At 43.3% G+C, this 17,666-nt stretch overlaps 1 protein-coding gene across 1 annotated transcript in view; it reads right to left on the reverse strand.

Moving 5' to 3' along the window:
* Window positions 1–11,264, reverse strand: part of LOC132460529 (paired box protein Pax-7-like) — a 35,316-nt gene extending 24,052 nt beyond the window's left edge. Inside the window, exons 1-4 of the mRNA XM_060055341.1 lie at window positions 10,186–11,264; window positions 8,865–9,100; window positions 8,422–8,551; window positions 7,845–8,049 (exon numbers count right to left, since the gene is read on the reverse strand). Of these exons, the coding sequence (XP_059911324.1) occupies window positions 7,845–8,049; window positions 8,422–8,551; window positions 8,865–9,100; window positions 10,186–10,270 (656 nt within the window). The 5' untranslated portion in view covers window positions 10,271–11,264. The remainder of the gene's footprint in view (window positions 1–7,844; window positions 8,050–8,421; window positions 8,552–8,864; window positions 9,101–10,185) is intronic.
* Window positions 11,265–17,666: the final 6,402 nt, after the last annotated feature.

The following is a 17,666-nucleotide window of genomic DNA, read 5'->3' on the forward strand; positions in this document are numbered from 1 at the left end:
CACATTAAAGATACCTTCATCTTCATGACAAGAACCTGTCGTTAGTGGTAAATATGTTTAATGATTTAGATCAAAATGAATAATTTAAAATATATTAACATTAATTTACCCCTTTCTAACCAAACGTTTTTTTTTTAAACCAATTTGCCAATTTTCAAAGTATTTTTTAAGTGAATAATGTTTATGTTACAGAGATGGAGACTTAAAACTATTGCATTGGCTAAATGAATCCCATAAATCCAATGCATTTTTGTAGAATATAATGATAAAATATATTATATGATAAGCAGTAAAAATACAGTAAGATTTGTTCCTTTCAGTAAATTGCCCTAAAATAATGTGTGATATTAAAAGATTTGCTTCTATCAAGTGTAGCGAAACTCAAGTTTAAATATATTTGTATTTAACTGACCAGCTGCTTTGAGGTCAGCAACAAGCTTGTAAAATACAGACATAATGCTTTGATTAGGTATATCTGGGTTGTCACCAATTAATTTATTGTAATCTCTATATGATTAAATAAAGTCTATCGCATTAGAATGAGCCTCCAAAAAGAATCTGCATTTAGCTTGTGAGATATACAGAATGTCCCATTATGACCTGATACCATGTTAAATACAGTGTGGCTCAATTTATTTTAATGCAATGACCAATAATCCACTTTCATACCTTTCAGCAGCGTGAACGCTAACTCCCGGAGCCGTTACGGCCCAGTAATCTGTATATTTATGGTCATTTCCCAGCCAATTACATCCCATGGTTGCATTTTGGTAAATGGGATTCAATTTCTCGACAAATTCATAGAGAATACCGAGAGTGTAAGTCATCAGCTCACAGACAGGCAGGGAGAACCTTCCAGGAAAAGAAACAAATAGGATTGTGTAAATAAAAGTCAAAACTGTCCCTCATTTATATCTGTGCTTGGATCTTAACAACAGAATTAATGCATTATTGCATTATGCATCATGCAATACAGCTATAGTGACTATTTTGCTATTTGCATTTTACACTTCATTGATTAAAAGAAACATACTTGATTTTTTTCGATGGTGTAATTAATGAGCAGGTAGGGTTTATAGATCTTGCTCAGGGATGCATAAAGGGAGATCTGGGTTCAAAACCGGAAGCTTTCAGCTGGGAGTCAAACACCCTAACACTATATATGTGTCTCAGGGAATACAAAAGAGGAATAATTCAATGGTCGCTGTTGTCCCATTGGGTCTTTTGGTCTACTGGCTGGTCATTCAATACACTGTAATGATTTAATTCATGTCCCGAATGGAGTGAACTGCATTCTCACACTGAACTGATCATTTAATTTAAAACTTTCACAATTACTTTTATTAACAATTAATTAATCTGCGATTTGTCTTCAAGTTTGAAGTGGATTTAAGTTTCCCTCTATTCTAGTCAGTCAAACAGACTGACAATCACTATAGCAGCTTAACATACACCCTGCGTCTTCTACCATGTCCTCGTCTTCCTCATGTTACCTCGATGTAATGTCTCTTCTGCTGTTCAAATAAAACGTTGCTGCATAGAGTGAAGACAATGATACATTTTTTTGTTGAAATGTATATATATATATTGTAACATTGTTTAGCCGACGGTTTTTCAACAAAAGTTAATCTCAGGGTCATTGAATACATGCTCTCCTCTCTCCTTATTATCTCTACTCTATTATTTTGCAACAAATAACAGCCCACATATTTGGCAGTTAGTTCAATGCCTTATTTGGGCGTAACCTTTTTCTATCAAACTGAAGGCCAAAGTATTTGAACACCTTGGGAAGCTCCAGCAACTAGACCCAGTCACACACGTCTACCCACGTCGACGTGGTTACCACGCATTGGATGAAAGGCTGGTGTTTAATGTGACCTCTTCCGCAACGCAATGACCACGCAGTCGCTTCGACGCCGTCGTGAGCCTGCATTGGTTCTGCGTCGGGTTTTAGTGAGCGGACCAATCACAGCCCTAGCTGCAGCGTCGCCTCGACACAAGGCTTCATTCGTTGGGCGGCGCACGTCAGGCCCTTGTGGTGGACGCAAGGACGTAATGGGTCCGTATACTCCCTTGCGTTGCGTCGACGTGGAACCATGACGGAGCCTTAGGCGGGCGTACGCTGCCAGACCCCAGCGCCACAGGGACTACAAAGCAGACAGACACGGCGTATGGAGTGGGCTCAACAGCCTCTCTCTCCACTCACTGCTCTGGAGGAACGTCTTCCCTGTGACTCGCTCCCATGTTGTAGAGCGAGAATGCAATATGTGCAAATGGGTTTCCAAACGTGATCTCTCTCTCTCTCTCTCTCTCTCTCTCTCTCTCTCTTCTCTCTCTCTCTCTCTCTGTCTCTTTCTCTCTCTCTCTCTCTTCCCTCTCTCTTTCTCTCTCCCTCCCTGTATCTCTCTCTCTCTCTCTCTCTCTTCTCTCTCTCTCTCTTTCTCTCTCTCATCTCTCTCTCTCTCTCTCTCTCTCTCTCTCTCTCTCTCCTCTCTCTCTCTTTCTCTCTCTCTCTCTCTCTCTCTCTCTCTCTCTCTCTCTCTCTCTCTCTCTCTCTCTCTCTCTCTCTCTCTCTCTCTGACACACACTCTCTCCTCTCGCCCTCTTACTATCCCTGACTGTCTTAATGCCTGTCGCTGTCGTGTCCGTCTGCCACTCTCTGAGACACACACACACACACACACACTAACACAATGACTTTCCCACAAACAACCACTGACTCACCCATTCTCTCTCATTCTCTCTCTCTCTCACACACACACACACACACACACACACACACACACACACACACACACACACACACACACACACACACACACACACACACACACACACACACAAACTGCACACACACACACATTCTCACACGCACACCCACTCTCTCGCCAATAAGAGTCTCAATTAAAAGAACATGCAGAGATCAACAGCGGGTCACATGAAAACTATTTGTGTTGTCATATCACTTGTCAAAGCCATCCCTATTGTCCAGATTCTGGACCTGCAAGTTCCAGATCTGCCTGGATTGGGCCCCAGCCCCTGGGGTCTGGGGCCCGGGCTGGCCCCTGCATGTCCCTCTCTGTGAACTGGTCCCTCTTTTGTTCCCTGATCAGCCCCCCGCTGGCCTGCCAGGCCAGATTCTTGGCATTTGTCAGCGAATGAAAGTAGGATTAGAGGAGAGGAGAGGAGAGGAGAGGAGAGGAGAGGAGAGGAGAGGAGAGGAGAGGAGACGAGGGGAGACGAGGGGAGAGGAGAGGAGAGGAGAGGAGAGGAGAGGAGAGGAGAGGAGAGGAGAGGAGAGGAGAGGAGAGCAGAAGTGAGGAGGAGAGGAGAGGAGAGCAGGGGAGGGCAGGAGAGGAGAGGAGAGGAGAGGAGAGGAGAGGAGAGGAGAGGAGAGGAGAGGAGAGGAGAGGAGAGGAGAGGAGGGAAGGAGAGGAGAGGAGAGGGGAGAGAGGAGGAGAGGAGCAGAGGGGGAGGAGAGGAGAGGAGAGGAGCAGAGAGATGAGTATAGGGGAGGAGAGGAGAGGAGAGGAAAGGAGAGGAGAGGAGAACAGAAGAGAGGAGAGGAGGGGAGGGGAGGAGAGGAGAGTTTGGGGGTATTTGGTTACATTTAGCAGTCTGTGGAACAGAAGTATGGGGGCTTTCTCCCTTTCAACACCTCACACAACACCCTCTTCCCAGTTTAGCGAATACAAACATTGCCATCGTGTTGATTTTTCAAAAAAAGATATTGCTGTACTGTAATGTTAAAATGGGATGCCTTGCCAAATTAATTAAAAAAACATCAAAAGCTGCATACCTGGGACCAAATTAGGTGCCCAAAGTAGACTTCAACATACCATTTAAATAAAGTTGTATGTCAGCATAAACATATTTTAGTATTTTAGACATCACTATGTAAATAAAAATATACATTTTTTTTATAGCAAATAAATAATAAATGATTCAATTCTAATAGTCCTTCACATTTGGACAGGTGTGGGGGGCACAGTATGATGCAGGGAGGAGTCACTATACTTTAAAGTTTTGAGTAGGATTAGAGTTTATTTGCGTGTGTGTATGCGTGTGTCTGTGCGTGTGTGTATGGGTGTGTGTGTGTGTGTGTGTACGTGTGAGAGTGTGTGTGTGTGTGTGTGTGTGTGTGTGTGTGTGTGTGTGTGTGTGTGTGTGTGTGTGTGTGTGTGTGTGTGTGTGTGTGTGTGTGTGTGTGTTTGTTTGTGTGTGTGTGTGTGTGCGCTCGTGGTTACGTGTGTGTCTCCGTGTGTATACACCTGTGATGTAGCTTGACATGTTCCAGAAGGAGAACGAGCAGACCCGCCACACATTGCAATATAGAGATACAGAGTTGGCACCTCTTATGGCGGGATGCGGTCTGCCTCTATGGCTGCTGCTGTCCCGCGCGCGCGGAGGACACATTTTAATTAAAAGACACTCGCGCTGCCAGCCACTAATATGATGAACTGCCATTGTGTGGCGGTGTCGTTGCAAATGTTTCTGATAAGCAAACGCACGCACGGATCAAAGGCTCTAAGCTTCTCAATTTCCTCTCTCTGCTCCAGCGTTTCGTCACCAACCCCCCACCGCCCCCCATCTCCCCCCCACCACCACCCCACTCATCTTCTTCTCTTAAATGTTCTGAAACACAAACGCTAAATCCTCTTTCCAACCCCGGGTGAGGGGGTCACCACGGCTGCGGGGTGTGCCTATAATTGCGCATTAATATTCGACTCGACTCCGCGAGGCTTAACTTGACGTTTCTTTATAAATTGACACGAAATAAAACAAATGAAATGTTGTAGCTATTCTCCATTCGGAATCAACATTTCGACTTTCGTGTTTTAACTCGGCCTTAACTGTAGAATTTAATAATAATTATTATATTATTTGATTCTTAGATATTCATAGGTAACAGCAATAATAATACGAATAGTAGTAATAATAATAGCAAATAAATAATATTCATTATACTAATAATAACAATAATAATAATAATACCAGAATATTTAAAAGGTTTTAAACACATGATTGAAATTTAAATCATATATGTGGAGTAGCCTGCATATGTAGTAATAACAACAATAATAATGATAATAATAATGTGAACAATACAAAATAATAATAATAATAATAATAGGCCTAATAATAACAATTACAATAATAATAATAATAATAATAATAATAATAATAACAATAATAATAATAACAATAATAGGCTAATAATAATAATAATAATGGGCTAGTAATGATTTTCAGTTCAGTTTTAGTAATGTTGTTAATAATATTACAGGCCGTCGTTATAAGGATAGGCCTATCATTGTTTTGTGGGACGCAACGCGAGCCGGGAAGGGAAGGTTAATCCAAATTGATTGGCTGGTTGATGACTGTGTTATCTGGATCAAACATTTGCTCATCCCTCGTTCTAACTCCACACTGCTGGAGAGCCCAGAAGGATATGGCTCCTCTCGTACCACGAGGGACCTGTCCCGAGTAGACCTGACACACCTGAACATCACCTCACTTCATCCGCCACGCCAGGCCTGTTTGAATTAGTGCATTCGTTGTATCAAATAGAGTCCATCCCACGTGTTCTCCTTATTTTGAAGTGCTGTATAATCATAATGAGAATAAGAGTAAATATGCGAATACTTTACTATAAAAGAAACCCATTTATTTTAGAAATTGCTTTCTCCAATTGACAGTTGTCTGGGCCTGTTTTTTCAGATCCTAAACTTTACAGTTGGCTCTATAACTGAATCAACATTGACTTCGGTTTCGTTTCTCTATTCAGATATATTTAATAAGTCTAATTTGTATGTAACATCTTGTCTGCTTCCGCTTAATTGCGTCCCACCTGCTCCCCCCTCAACGCCACCCTCACCCCGCACGGGTCGTTTGGATCAGACGATCCACCTCATTCTCTCAGGTCCTTGATGGACTTCCATTGTAAATAGAAAGACTCTATTCCTAATGTCGACGTGTTTACGGTCTCTTCTTGTCTATCCATACACGTTTATAAAAGCTTTGAGCGCTTCCTATATAATTTGAGATGACAAACAAACATGCACGTGGAACAGATGCGTATGCCGAGGCCTGTTGCGTAACCTTTTCTCGAACATCATTTTATGCACACTTCTGAGCGCCATACATATTATCAAGAGTATTTCCCTCGGCTGATGGGCCCGTATTTTGTATTCCATTTCCAAAAGCACCAAAAGCAGCAGTGTAACTTGTATAGAGTCATCTCCACCAGGCCCTCGTGTTGGACCCTTAACTGCCAGCGTGTCTAAGCCAAGCTGCTATACGACAACCCTCAGAACCATCAATGTTCCCGCATAAAACACGCATCACCATACTGCTAAGATTAGGTCTACTCTGCCCACGATGAAAAAACAACAAATAGATTCATACGGCCTGCTTTCATAAAACAGAAATAATCAAATAAACAAAATATATATAGGCCTACGATCTAAACAACAAGGGTGCCGGTTCCCCCCTAACGTCATCCAGCTCTGCGCCCCGGGGTGCAGCAGCAGCCAAGTGAGCCGTTTTAGAGATGAAAGTGGGGAGAAATAAAGGGCTCATTTTAATCTGCCTTAAACCCCTTCAACACAACGTATGTGCTCGAACGTGTGAGAGTGAGCGCTGATAGGGGATAAATCGGTTTCCCACCATGGCTGGGAGCTATTACAAGCCCTCTCCGAGCAGACACCGGTTTCATTAGCAGCTGTAATAAGTCTTAACGTTATTAAGAGCCGGTCCGGGCGATCACATGAAACAAGCGCCCAGAGACCCTCTCTGAGGAATGTTAAGAAAAGGGGACGGCTGGTGCCCCGCACAGCCGTGAGGAGGCCTACATGTCACTTTCTGAATTAAGTACAGTGGTGGTTTAAAAAAATCGGAAACATGCAGGCCTACGGATTCTCCCACCGCAATTTAAATGTAAAATAAATTCTGGAAAGTCTGGTCAGAAACGTTAAAATAGAGAGCTGGAAGTAGACCTACTTTTATCCTTAACACACAAACGACAAATAAATCCCATTCTCTAAAATAGGCCTACACCGTTTTCGTTGGTTGAATTTGTTACAGAGACATGAAAAATAAAGAAATATGCTTCCATAGTACCTGGACAGCGGATTAACGAACGGGATCTTAAAGGACTCAATAAGTCTGGTCAACATAAATAGCCTCGCTTTAGGGAACAAACAAAAGTGTTTTATAAGGCCGTTTATTCTAATCTTTCTCCTGGCCTTCCAGTTATCTTTAGACATTGCTTTTATACATAACCACCCTTTGCCAACTTGACTTTGTCCAAAAAAAAAATCCAGACTGGAATAGGTCTACAACACATTTTAAAACATCTAAAACGCAGAACGCTGCATCCATTCACTTCCGTTGATTAAAGCCAAAACACAGAAATCGTTCTCCTATCACCCTCTCCGTGTCTGCATGGTTCTAACAAGTGACCCTGAGCTTGTCAGCAGCTGTCGGTAATTGACAGCCGACTGATGGTTTCCGTGGGTCCACTGTCCCTCCGGTTCCAAGGGATAGTTTAACCGGAGCCGCGAGACGTTGTTGAGCAAATTGCCGTAGTTGCTCGACATCAAAGCTCGCGATAAATAATGAAGCAGGCCGGGGTCTCCTGTGGGACCGAGGCTTATCATGGAAGAAGGGTCGACTAAATAAATAAAAAAAACACCACCGATGGAGCAAGAACCCGGACCAGGGGGTAGGCATAGCTGCATCATCACAGCTATAGAAGACGAATCCCCCCCAACCCCCCCCCCCCCCCCCCCCCCCCCAAATAAAAAGGTCACCATTTCTCATTTGCAATATAGTAATTTCACAGCTGATTTAAACACAGCAGCGCCCCCGTACACACAACAGGCCCCCCGCGGGCCGGGGGCCATGTGGGTTCCCTACCTTTGTCGCCTAGAATGCCGTCGATGCTATGTTTAGTTTTCTTCTCTCCGTCCTCCTCTTTTTTATCACACTCGTCTTCGTCTTCTTTCTTCCCAAATCGAGCCCGTAGCACTCGACTTATTGAACTCACTGAAAAATAATAATAAACCGAATTGTCCTAATTATGTCGTCAGTAACGTGGGGCCTCATCAAGAAAAGTTCTGACCTCATCAGGTGGGACATTTGACTCTTCCATTTTTGAGTTTGGTCAAAAGATTTGTCTATAGCCTAGGCCTGTTTTGTTTATTATTATTATTATTATTATTATTATTATTATTATTATTATTATTATTATTATTATCATCATCATCATCATCATCATCATCATCATCATCATCATCATCATCATCATCATCATCATCATCATCATCATCATCATCATCATCATCATCATCTCCACTATCGCTAAAGGGAAAATAAGGGGGTATTTAAAGAACGATAGCTTACCAGAGGAAGCCTCACCTGAAGGGACCGAGCTCCGGTCGCACACCCCGTCCTTCAGAAGCTTGTCCCGGATCTCCCAGCTGAACATGCCCGGGTTGTCCCGCTTGTACTCCTCGATCCGCTTCTCAACGTCCGGGGTCGCCACTTGCTGTTGGAGCCCAGAGGACAAAGTGATATATAAAGATAAATAGGCTACACAGAATAGCCTACAATAAGATTACCGTGAGAATTTCTTTTGGAAAATATGTAAATAATAGGCCTATTTCATATTTTTAGGCCTATTGAAATGCATGAAAGGTCACATTCATGGGAACAATAATAACTATAATTGTATTAAATAAGCATTAGACAACCAATAATTGAATGCTAATAATATTGATACACTTATTATAATAATATTGATAAAGCCAATATTTTATAAATGATCATAAATACATTATAGGTAAGCTATTGATTCTTACCCTGGGCTTGCTACCCCCTATGGCCCCCGGCCGGATGGATCCCGTCTCCTGGTAGCGACACAGGATCTTGGACACGCAGCCGTGCGACACGCGGAGCTGCCTGGAGATGACGCAGGGCCGGATTCCGTGGTGGGCCATCTCCACTATCTTGTGGCGGATGTGGTTGGGCAGCGGCCGGCCATTGATGAACACCCCGCCGAGCTGGTTCACTCGACCCTGACCCAGGGGTGTTGAGACTGCGCACGCGCGCACACACATGAACGCACACATACACACAATTAGACGCACGCACGCACGCACGCACGCACGCACGCACACACACACACACACACACACACACACACACACACACACACACACACACACACACACACACACACACACACACACACACACACACACACACACACACACACACACACACACACACACACACACACACACACACACACAGGGCCCATAGTAAGTGAACACCCGTTGGCACCGTGTCGGCAACACACTTTAGTCTCCATGCCACCTAATGCTGGTAGAGATGTTTGCGCCACGCTAGGAATGCGTCTCTATAACGTGTTGGTTGTCAACACCCCAGGAAACTTAATGGTTGAGATATTATCACTCATAACTTCATAAAGCATAATTAACTCCAAGTGGACCAAGTGATTTTGAAGTGTTGGTTTTTAGGCCTATATGTGCACAGACTCTTCAATTATAGAATTATTCTAATCATTAAAAAGATTGGCCTAATTGGATTTATTTTAGGCTTGTACTTTTTTTTCATATATTAAGTTAAATAAGGCCTTTGTAAATAGACCTTTATAAAACCGACCTGCTTTATGTTATATTATTATAGTAATTTATATTCGAAAATGTAATTTGTTGTTTAGTTAAGGACATTTATAAAATACTTCTAAACCTAAAGGAACTGATCAGTAGAGCTCTGAACCCATCCGGACATAAGCGGCTTCTTGTAGCCTATTATTCAACCCCACGCCGATCCTAATCCATTTGTTTTGCTCTGTGTATTATATTTTCATGTCAACGCCACTTCAGGTAATCCTGAATATGGTGATTTGTGGGTTGATATATAAAGGCCACTTGAGCACGAAGTGTGCAGTCCAGTGCTTATAAACATAAAGCCACATTATATCCCAACGATTGATTTAGGCTAATATGTATTTACACAATTTATTATATGCAAAAAAATAATCTAATATGAGCGTTTCCTTTTAAAAATATATACCGAATTAAAAACATTTCGAAAATGTGTGAAGCCGGGCTCGAAACTCGAGGCCTTCGGACCGACTCCGGACGGCCCTCCTACCTTCCAGAGGAAAGCCCGTCCGCGGGTAGTTCTGTCCAGGCGCGGGACGCATCATCCGCTGCACCGTTCCTGGTAAACACGACATGCTATCGTTTAAACACCGGCCAGCACGCAGGGGCCAATGTCAGTTTCCCCAGCACCTTTCTTCTTCAAGGGTTTTGAATAGACAAAACGAACAAAAACCCGAACTCGAAGTCCAACGAAGCGAAAAGTTATCTATCAAACGTGCATCCCAACCAACATAAATAAAAAAATGTCGACCAAAAAAGTCACTCCGAAAAGTAGGAAGAAGAGAACCAAATTATTGGACACGAACGCGTCTGGACCGAGGGTCAGAAAAAGCTGAAATGCAAACAAGCAGCCGTGCGTGTCGGATGTAAAGGCTGGGTGGGTGGGTGCGTTGAGCGCTGGGTAGGGGGTAGGGGGGGGGGGGGGGGGGCGCTCCGATACGATCTCGAGTGGGTGAAGAAGTGGTCACCTGATTCTTCACCACATTTTCTCGTGGACAAAAAAAAATGTCCCGAGATAGTTGAGTGTGACAGGTCCGCTCGTAGCAGCACAGGAGTTGGAGAGGAGGGGAAGTTTGGGCACATCCAGGAGAGGGAGGAGGAGGAGGAGGAGGAGGCCGCCGTGTCGCGCGCACTGATTGGCTCCTGGGGGTTTTGTGTTATTCATGAGGGGAAGAACTCTCCTTGGCCAAGTGAACGCATCACCCGGCCCCCACCCCTCCAAAATGAAGCCTTTTTGCGTGCGCATTTTACGTGCGGAGAAGCTTTTGGGGAGGAACACGTTTTGCGCGCACTTTAAACAGTTTCCTCTCCCACAGCATCCGTATTGCAGACACATTTTAATTAGGTTATAGCCCAAGGTTTCGGCTTAATCTGTCCATTTAAGGGCCTACAGCTTTCTCTACAGAACAAGAGTGATTCTTATGTGAGAAGGACACATATTTTAACATTTCCCCAAAATAATTCTGGGAATATGACCATAGGCCTTCGTTGATGGTCCACTGGAAAGTAAAAACTCCCCCCAAAATGTATGATTATATTATGGTAATAATTTCAATCAATCCACTTGGGATATAACAAGACATCTATAATATGATACATTTATTTTTGGTATAGTGTGGCCAATTCAGAAATATGTATTTGTTTAACTCAAAGGAAGTGCTAAAAGTAGACACTTTTGTATTTTATTGGGATAATGTTCCTGTTCTGTTTTTAAGCGAAAAAATGTCTAATGTAGCCAATCACCCAAAGCGACCTGTCAATAGGGCCTAGGAAATCGTGATCAACTAAAGCTATATTGTGTTCTGTGGACCTTTGGATTCGAACCCAGGACCACTATAATATGGTGGTGGCCGTGTTATGAGGCCTTTGCAGGAGGTGTGCATCTGTTTTACAGCACGCAATGCGCTCGCACCATAAGATGTAGGCAGGCGGGCCAAAAGGTGAGGCGCGTGAACTCCACAGGCCCGCGTGCCTAGGTAGTGGTGGTGGTTTCGTCACGTAGGCTACCACCGCCCGGGGGCCAGGATAACCTGTTCGGCTCCAGTCACATCATCTCTGACCTACTTTTCCTTATCAACAACAGCGCCCATACGCCTTGTTGCAGGCTACTTTTAGGAGAGGATTATTTTCTTATAAGTGTGTATAGATCAATAATATAGATCCGGTCATGGGGTAGCCGAATTGAAGGCAAGGCATGCTACCATCATATTTTCTTTGGGGGGTTAATACAATTCACGAGGACAACATACAACAGATATATATATTGGTTCCCATCCTTTTGACCATGCAATCGTTATTTTACTCAAATGCATTTACGGACAATGCCAAGAAAAAACAGAAAGACTGGCGATTAACACTTTTAACAATATTCAAACCAATCCGTGGTCACAGAGGTGTAATGTTAAAAGCTATATTCCGCCAAGAAGTTTGTATTTTTAAAGAGGAAAATGGTAACAAACATAAATTAATTACTAGAGCTTACAACAATATACTCTCCAAAAGGCTTAAGTGGCACCATCTTAATATTTACTACCAACGGGCTGGGAGTTCAGTGTACGGACTACCACTGTCAGAGAATGCCGAAGAAATATAAAGATAAATCATTGTGTTTTTTTGGTAAATCCAGAAGGAAGTCGGATGGCGGTGAGGAAGAGGAGGAAAGTGATGAAGGAACTGTGTGTGTGTGTGTGTGTGTGTGTGTGTGTGTGTGTGTGTGTGTGTGTGTGTGTGTGTGTGTGTGTGTGTGTGTGTGTGTGTGTGTGTGTACGTGCGTGCATGCGTTTGTGTCTGTGTGTGCGCGTGCGTGTGTTCCGACCGGGGATCGGGGGAGGCCGCGTCGTTAGCACGCGGTGTCGCGCGGCGCGGCGGCGCTACAGCTGGAAGCGGTTAGTGGCGCTAAATCACCGCGGCGTCTCGTTGACACCGCGCCGCCATTCATCACACCCAGCCAGAGGTTGGAATGTTTGTGATGTGAAAACCACCACGACCTCCGCTAAATCACTTTGTTATCCACCTGTGCGTCCACGCTGTCTCCCCTCTCCACCCGACGGAGTGTAAGGCCTGGCCTACCCATTATAAGTGCTCCGATATACATGACGGATGAGAGTCGAATACAAGGAAGGAACATAGGGACTTATGGAGGAAAGGTTATTTTATTATTTATTTATGTTTATGATTTAGGGGTGCCGAAGCAAGACTCGATCTTCAACCCTCGATGGGAAAAGATGCCTAATATATCATAGGCCAAATTGAGTGTCAGAATCTAGGACCCTATGAGATGATGAACAACTTACCAAAATCTCAATATTTGTAACAAGTAGCTGCACTTCCCTTTGAACTGAATAGCTCCTCAATAGGAGACGTTTAGTTGTAATTTGCATTTTCTGTACAAGTGGATGAGTTGGTCATGGGTCCATTTGGGAGCCTTTTGAAATCCAGATTGGTTAAGATGGGGTTGAATCAATGCAGAGCCTCGTTCTTCTGTTGTGAAATCCACACTAAACCACCGTTTATAAATGCTGGAAACAGGACTGTACAATACGAGTTGCTGCTTAGATAAAGATCTTTAAACACTGGTCTAGGGCATTTTAGGATGATTGTATCTAGGTTTGTATATAGCGGTATCTGTGTGAATGTTTCTGCGCTGAAAATCGTCTTCCTAACATCTTCCTTACTCACCCTCCTCCTCCTCCTCCTCCTCTTCCCTCTTATCCTAATCACCTCCATCTCCACCACTTATTCTCCTCATCCTCCTCTCCTCTCTGTCCTCTGTTTAACATCCTTTTCTTCCTCCTCCCTTCTCCTCCTTCAACCCATTATATCATTTTATTCATAAACCACCTCCTTATCCTTCACCTCTCCTCATTCTCTCTCCTCATCCTCCTCCTCTTCATCCATCCCACACTCTCTCCTCCCCCTCACCCCTCTCTGCCTTATCTTCTTCTTCTCTCCTCCTCTCCTCATTCCCTCCTCCTCCTCCTAAATCCCCACACCCTCTCCCCCTTCTCTTTTTCTTCTCCTTCTCTTATATCTCCTCCTCCTCCACCTCCATCCCAGAACCTCTCCTCCCCCTTCTGTTCTTCTCCTTCTTCTCCTTCTCTTCTCTCCTCCTCCTCCTCCTCCTCCCTCTCCATCCAACGCCCTCTCCTCCCCCTTCTCTTCTTCTTCTCTTCTCTCTCCCCCTCCTCTCCTCCCCTTCTCCCCTGAGGAGGAGTGGAAGGGTAGTGAGAATGGGCCAGCGCTCATTCTCATCTGCTGGTGACCAGATCTTGAGTTGAACAGAATGATGAGGCAGATCATCATCATCATCCTCATCTCCCCAGATCGGATGTTGACGATGAACAATCTGTGTGACCTTCCATCTGTTATTTCCCGTAGAAAAAATAATTACATTCACAGCTTACTTAAAAGTGTTACTTGAACTATTTTAAGACTTTTTAATTGAACAACTATTTAGGTGTTAATGATAATTTCTTGATAAATAGGTACACTACAAAAAAAAATTGTTAGGTAGATTATACAAATTGAATTGTGTCGTTGCACGGAAGAAAGGGGATTCTTATGTTCAAACCAGATTCAACCTGCACCAAAGCTTGTCGAAATGAGTAGGTTATAGCGAAGAAGGGCACTTGAGTGTAAAAAGATGTCACACGTTATATCTCAATTATAAATGCTGTGAAAAGAGTGAAAAAGGGCGATTGAGATTCTTATGTTTTGAACCCATTTACACAATTCCCAGCCTATCAAAATTAAACTAATAACATATAATTGACATGTAATTTGAAATTTACCACATGGGAAGAATTGATAGAGGTTTTACAAAACATAAGTGTCTCTTTGAATTGCACACAAGAAGCAAACAAGCTTCGACCAATCTGAGAATCAAGTTTAATTATTTTCTCTCATGCTAATTAGGCCCCTTGTAAACTCATAATACAATGTACGATTTATGAAAAATGCAGCTTGTACAGTGACTTCTACAGAAAACCATTCATGTATCATTTGAACATTCCTCAAATTATCGCCAGTTATTATTTAGCAGCAGATTATCATGATTTCAAGGGTGTCATATTAATTATTAGACCAGCATCTTCCATCTCTAAGAATAAAAAAAACATCTGCTTTTCCACTCAATAAACCAAACACAAAAGAGATAGAACCTCAGATTCAAAAAGATAACAGGTGTGGAGAAGCTATTTCACAATCAAGAAGATAATGTTGTGTTAAATTCTTAATAACCATAAGATATGATGTGACTTTAAACACACTCGAGTTGTACACCGCAGCTACCTCACCCACCCCATTCCTAGTCCCTCTACCACCCAATTGACATGACCCCCCCCTTCCTCAAGCAAACTCATCTTTGAAAAGGCCAAAGAGAAAGGCTTCTTATCAAAGTAGCACCGCCACTTTACACATGCCGCGACCATTGGTTTCACTTAATCAATGTGAATGACCAGACCCATGAAGACTGCAGATCTGATGGCCCCTGTTGGCCCTATCCACCCCCCCCCCCTCCCCCCTCGACCCCAACCCCGCCCCCTCTGGCAGTCAGTATACAGCCAGTCCTGTGGGGGTCGATGGGTCTAATCGCTGACACAAAAAGACGTGCTTCCACGTAGCTTGTAGTGGCACAAGAGAAAAGCCAGAACGTGGAACAGCCCAGGAATTACAGTCAGGAAGATTTCACATATTGGTGTGGCGTTTACTGTTCCCTAGTTAGTCGTTTCTTAGATGCCTATAACTAAAGAGACTTACATTTCTGATTCAGATTGGGGTCATTAGGGGTTGGAGGCCAACAGCTTTCTTAAGGGTACCTACATTGGGTATGGAACCCAGTATATATTGATTGGGAGTAGAACTCCCTAACCATCACTTTATCGTGTCAACGATCGATTCCTGGCCATTCGCTGCCACCTTTTCGCACTGGTTGTAGATGCATTTTGTTCCTGATAAACCTTTGCTTACTTGAGTAATAAATCTATTTCATATCGCTTGCCAAGCACATAACACTTGGCTGATTAATAAACTGGCCTTAATGACCCTAAAACCCAGAGAATCAACCTTGGCTCATTGAGAAACCATACTGGTTAACAGTGTTAGCAATGACTTCAATCCCATCTATTCATTTATTTAACATGTTGACTGGGATATTTCATACTTGGTCAGAGTGAATTATAGTGCAACATTGTCCAGTGTTTCGTTTTTACGCTTCTCCCTCCGAAAGCAAGTGAAACATAAACGTTTGCTCAAACGCTAATCTCCGTTGAAGAGAAAGATTCTCATACATTTAAATGGCCGCTGGAGAGAAGTGGGGGGCAGTTGGGGATTTGGCCACCATGGCCCAACCCCAGTAATCAAGATTATGAGTCAGCATTGGATACAGAGATGGTGCATAAATTCAGCTTCTTTCCGATGCTTTTTAGCTAATTGCGCTGTACACCGAACATTATTGATGACAAATAACTTGTGGAGCTACGGAAGCAGCTTGAATCGCTTAATGTTGATGCACCATCCACCTTAAAGCCAGGGTTAGTTTCAGTAATACATGAAAAACAATGTGAGATCTTTAAAGTTCTTAGTATATTTCGGTGGTAAGATTAGGCAAAATATTATAATTCCTATATGCAGTAGTGTAGTGCAGTAGTGTAGGGCATCGGCCATTTTGACCCAGTGCATGTAAAAATGGCCGATGCCCATACAATACTGCGGTATATTTTTTTATATAAAAGTACATGTGTCTTTTCTAGTTCTGTATGTACTTTGTAACATTGGACGGTTACTTAACATAGACGTGATTTTGAAAAAAACACATTTTCCACACAAGAATCCCACGCAACCAAACCACGAAAACAAGTCCATGATTTTGATCAAAAGGCCAGCCTTCTAATCATAGCGAATTTCTTATGCTGGGGTATTTTTGTGCTTTTCTCTGGCGTGCTATGGGCAATCAAAGCATCGCTAACTTGTTTTTCACAGACGATTACTGCGAGAACAGACAGTCTCACACGCCCACAGAGCATGGGACCTCCATGGGACACCTCTCGGATCAATGTCGCCATTTTGTCGATCGAGCATCACAGATCAACCATGCAAGATGCATTTTGTTTGCTACGTGGTGATCTGAAGCGCCTATTCATCGGCCGATTTTTCACAGGAGTAAAAGTGGACAGCGTGATGGTGGCTTCAGCTTGCGATGCATTTGGCACAATGTTTGTATTATATGAAACATCTAAAAAAGTGCAATTTAAGGCTGTCCACCACAGCTGGCTAGCAACCTTGTTGACGCGGGTGGCACTAACGCCACTGAGCATTAGAGGGCCTGGGGTAAGAAGAGAGTAAAAATAGGATCCCTCTTATTTGGTTGGATGTCCTCTTGGACGTAAGGGATGACATGTGATGAAGTCCATCATCATTACATATGCAGACAATATTAATGGGATGTTCTGGTAATTTGGGGCCATTAGGTCTGGGGGAACAAAACAAGGTCTTATTCTACTAAAACTGAAAACAGAAATGTGTGATGATGTTGAAATGTTCAGTTAAATAATATGTTGAATATTCATTGGGTGCCCTAACTTGCTAAGTTCCCCCAGCATCCTAAAATGCTATTTACAATAGCATGCCCCATGTTCAGTCCGCTGAAATGCATGTCTTTAGAGATGGGTCAGGGAAAATACAAACAGAGACAGAACATACTAACTGGGGCCGAGTAACAGCCCGATTTAACATGCTGTGGCTCAAGTGGGGTTCTTATGCCAGACACCACAGCCAAGCACTGTTCCTCCGTCCAACTGAAAGTAATAAGTCTCAATGAGGGGCCTGGAGTATTACCGTCATAACTGTATTTAGTCTAGACACAGCTCAAAGGTTAAAGACAATAGGAAGCCGATGTAATATACACTAAAGGGCAACAGACATAAAAGGCAGACCAGCCTAAAATAAAGAAGGCCTTTCAGAGATCGGAAGTTC

This window comes from Gadus macrocephalus, chromosome 1 (genome assembly GCF_031168955.1).
Source record: "Gadus macrocephalus chromosome 1, ASM3116895v1".
NCBI lineage: Eukaryota > Metazoa > Chordata > Actinopteri > Gadiformes > Gadidae > Gadus > Gadus macrocephalus.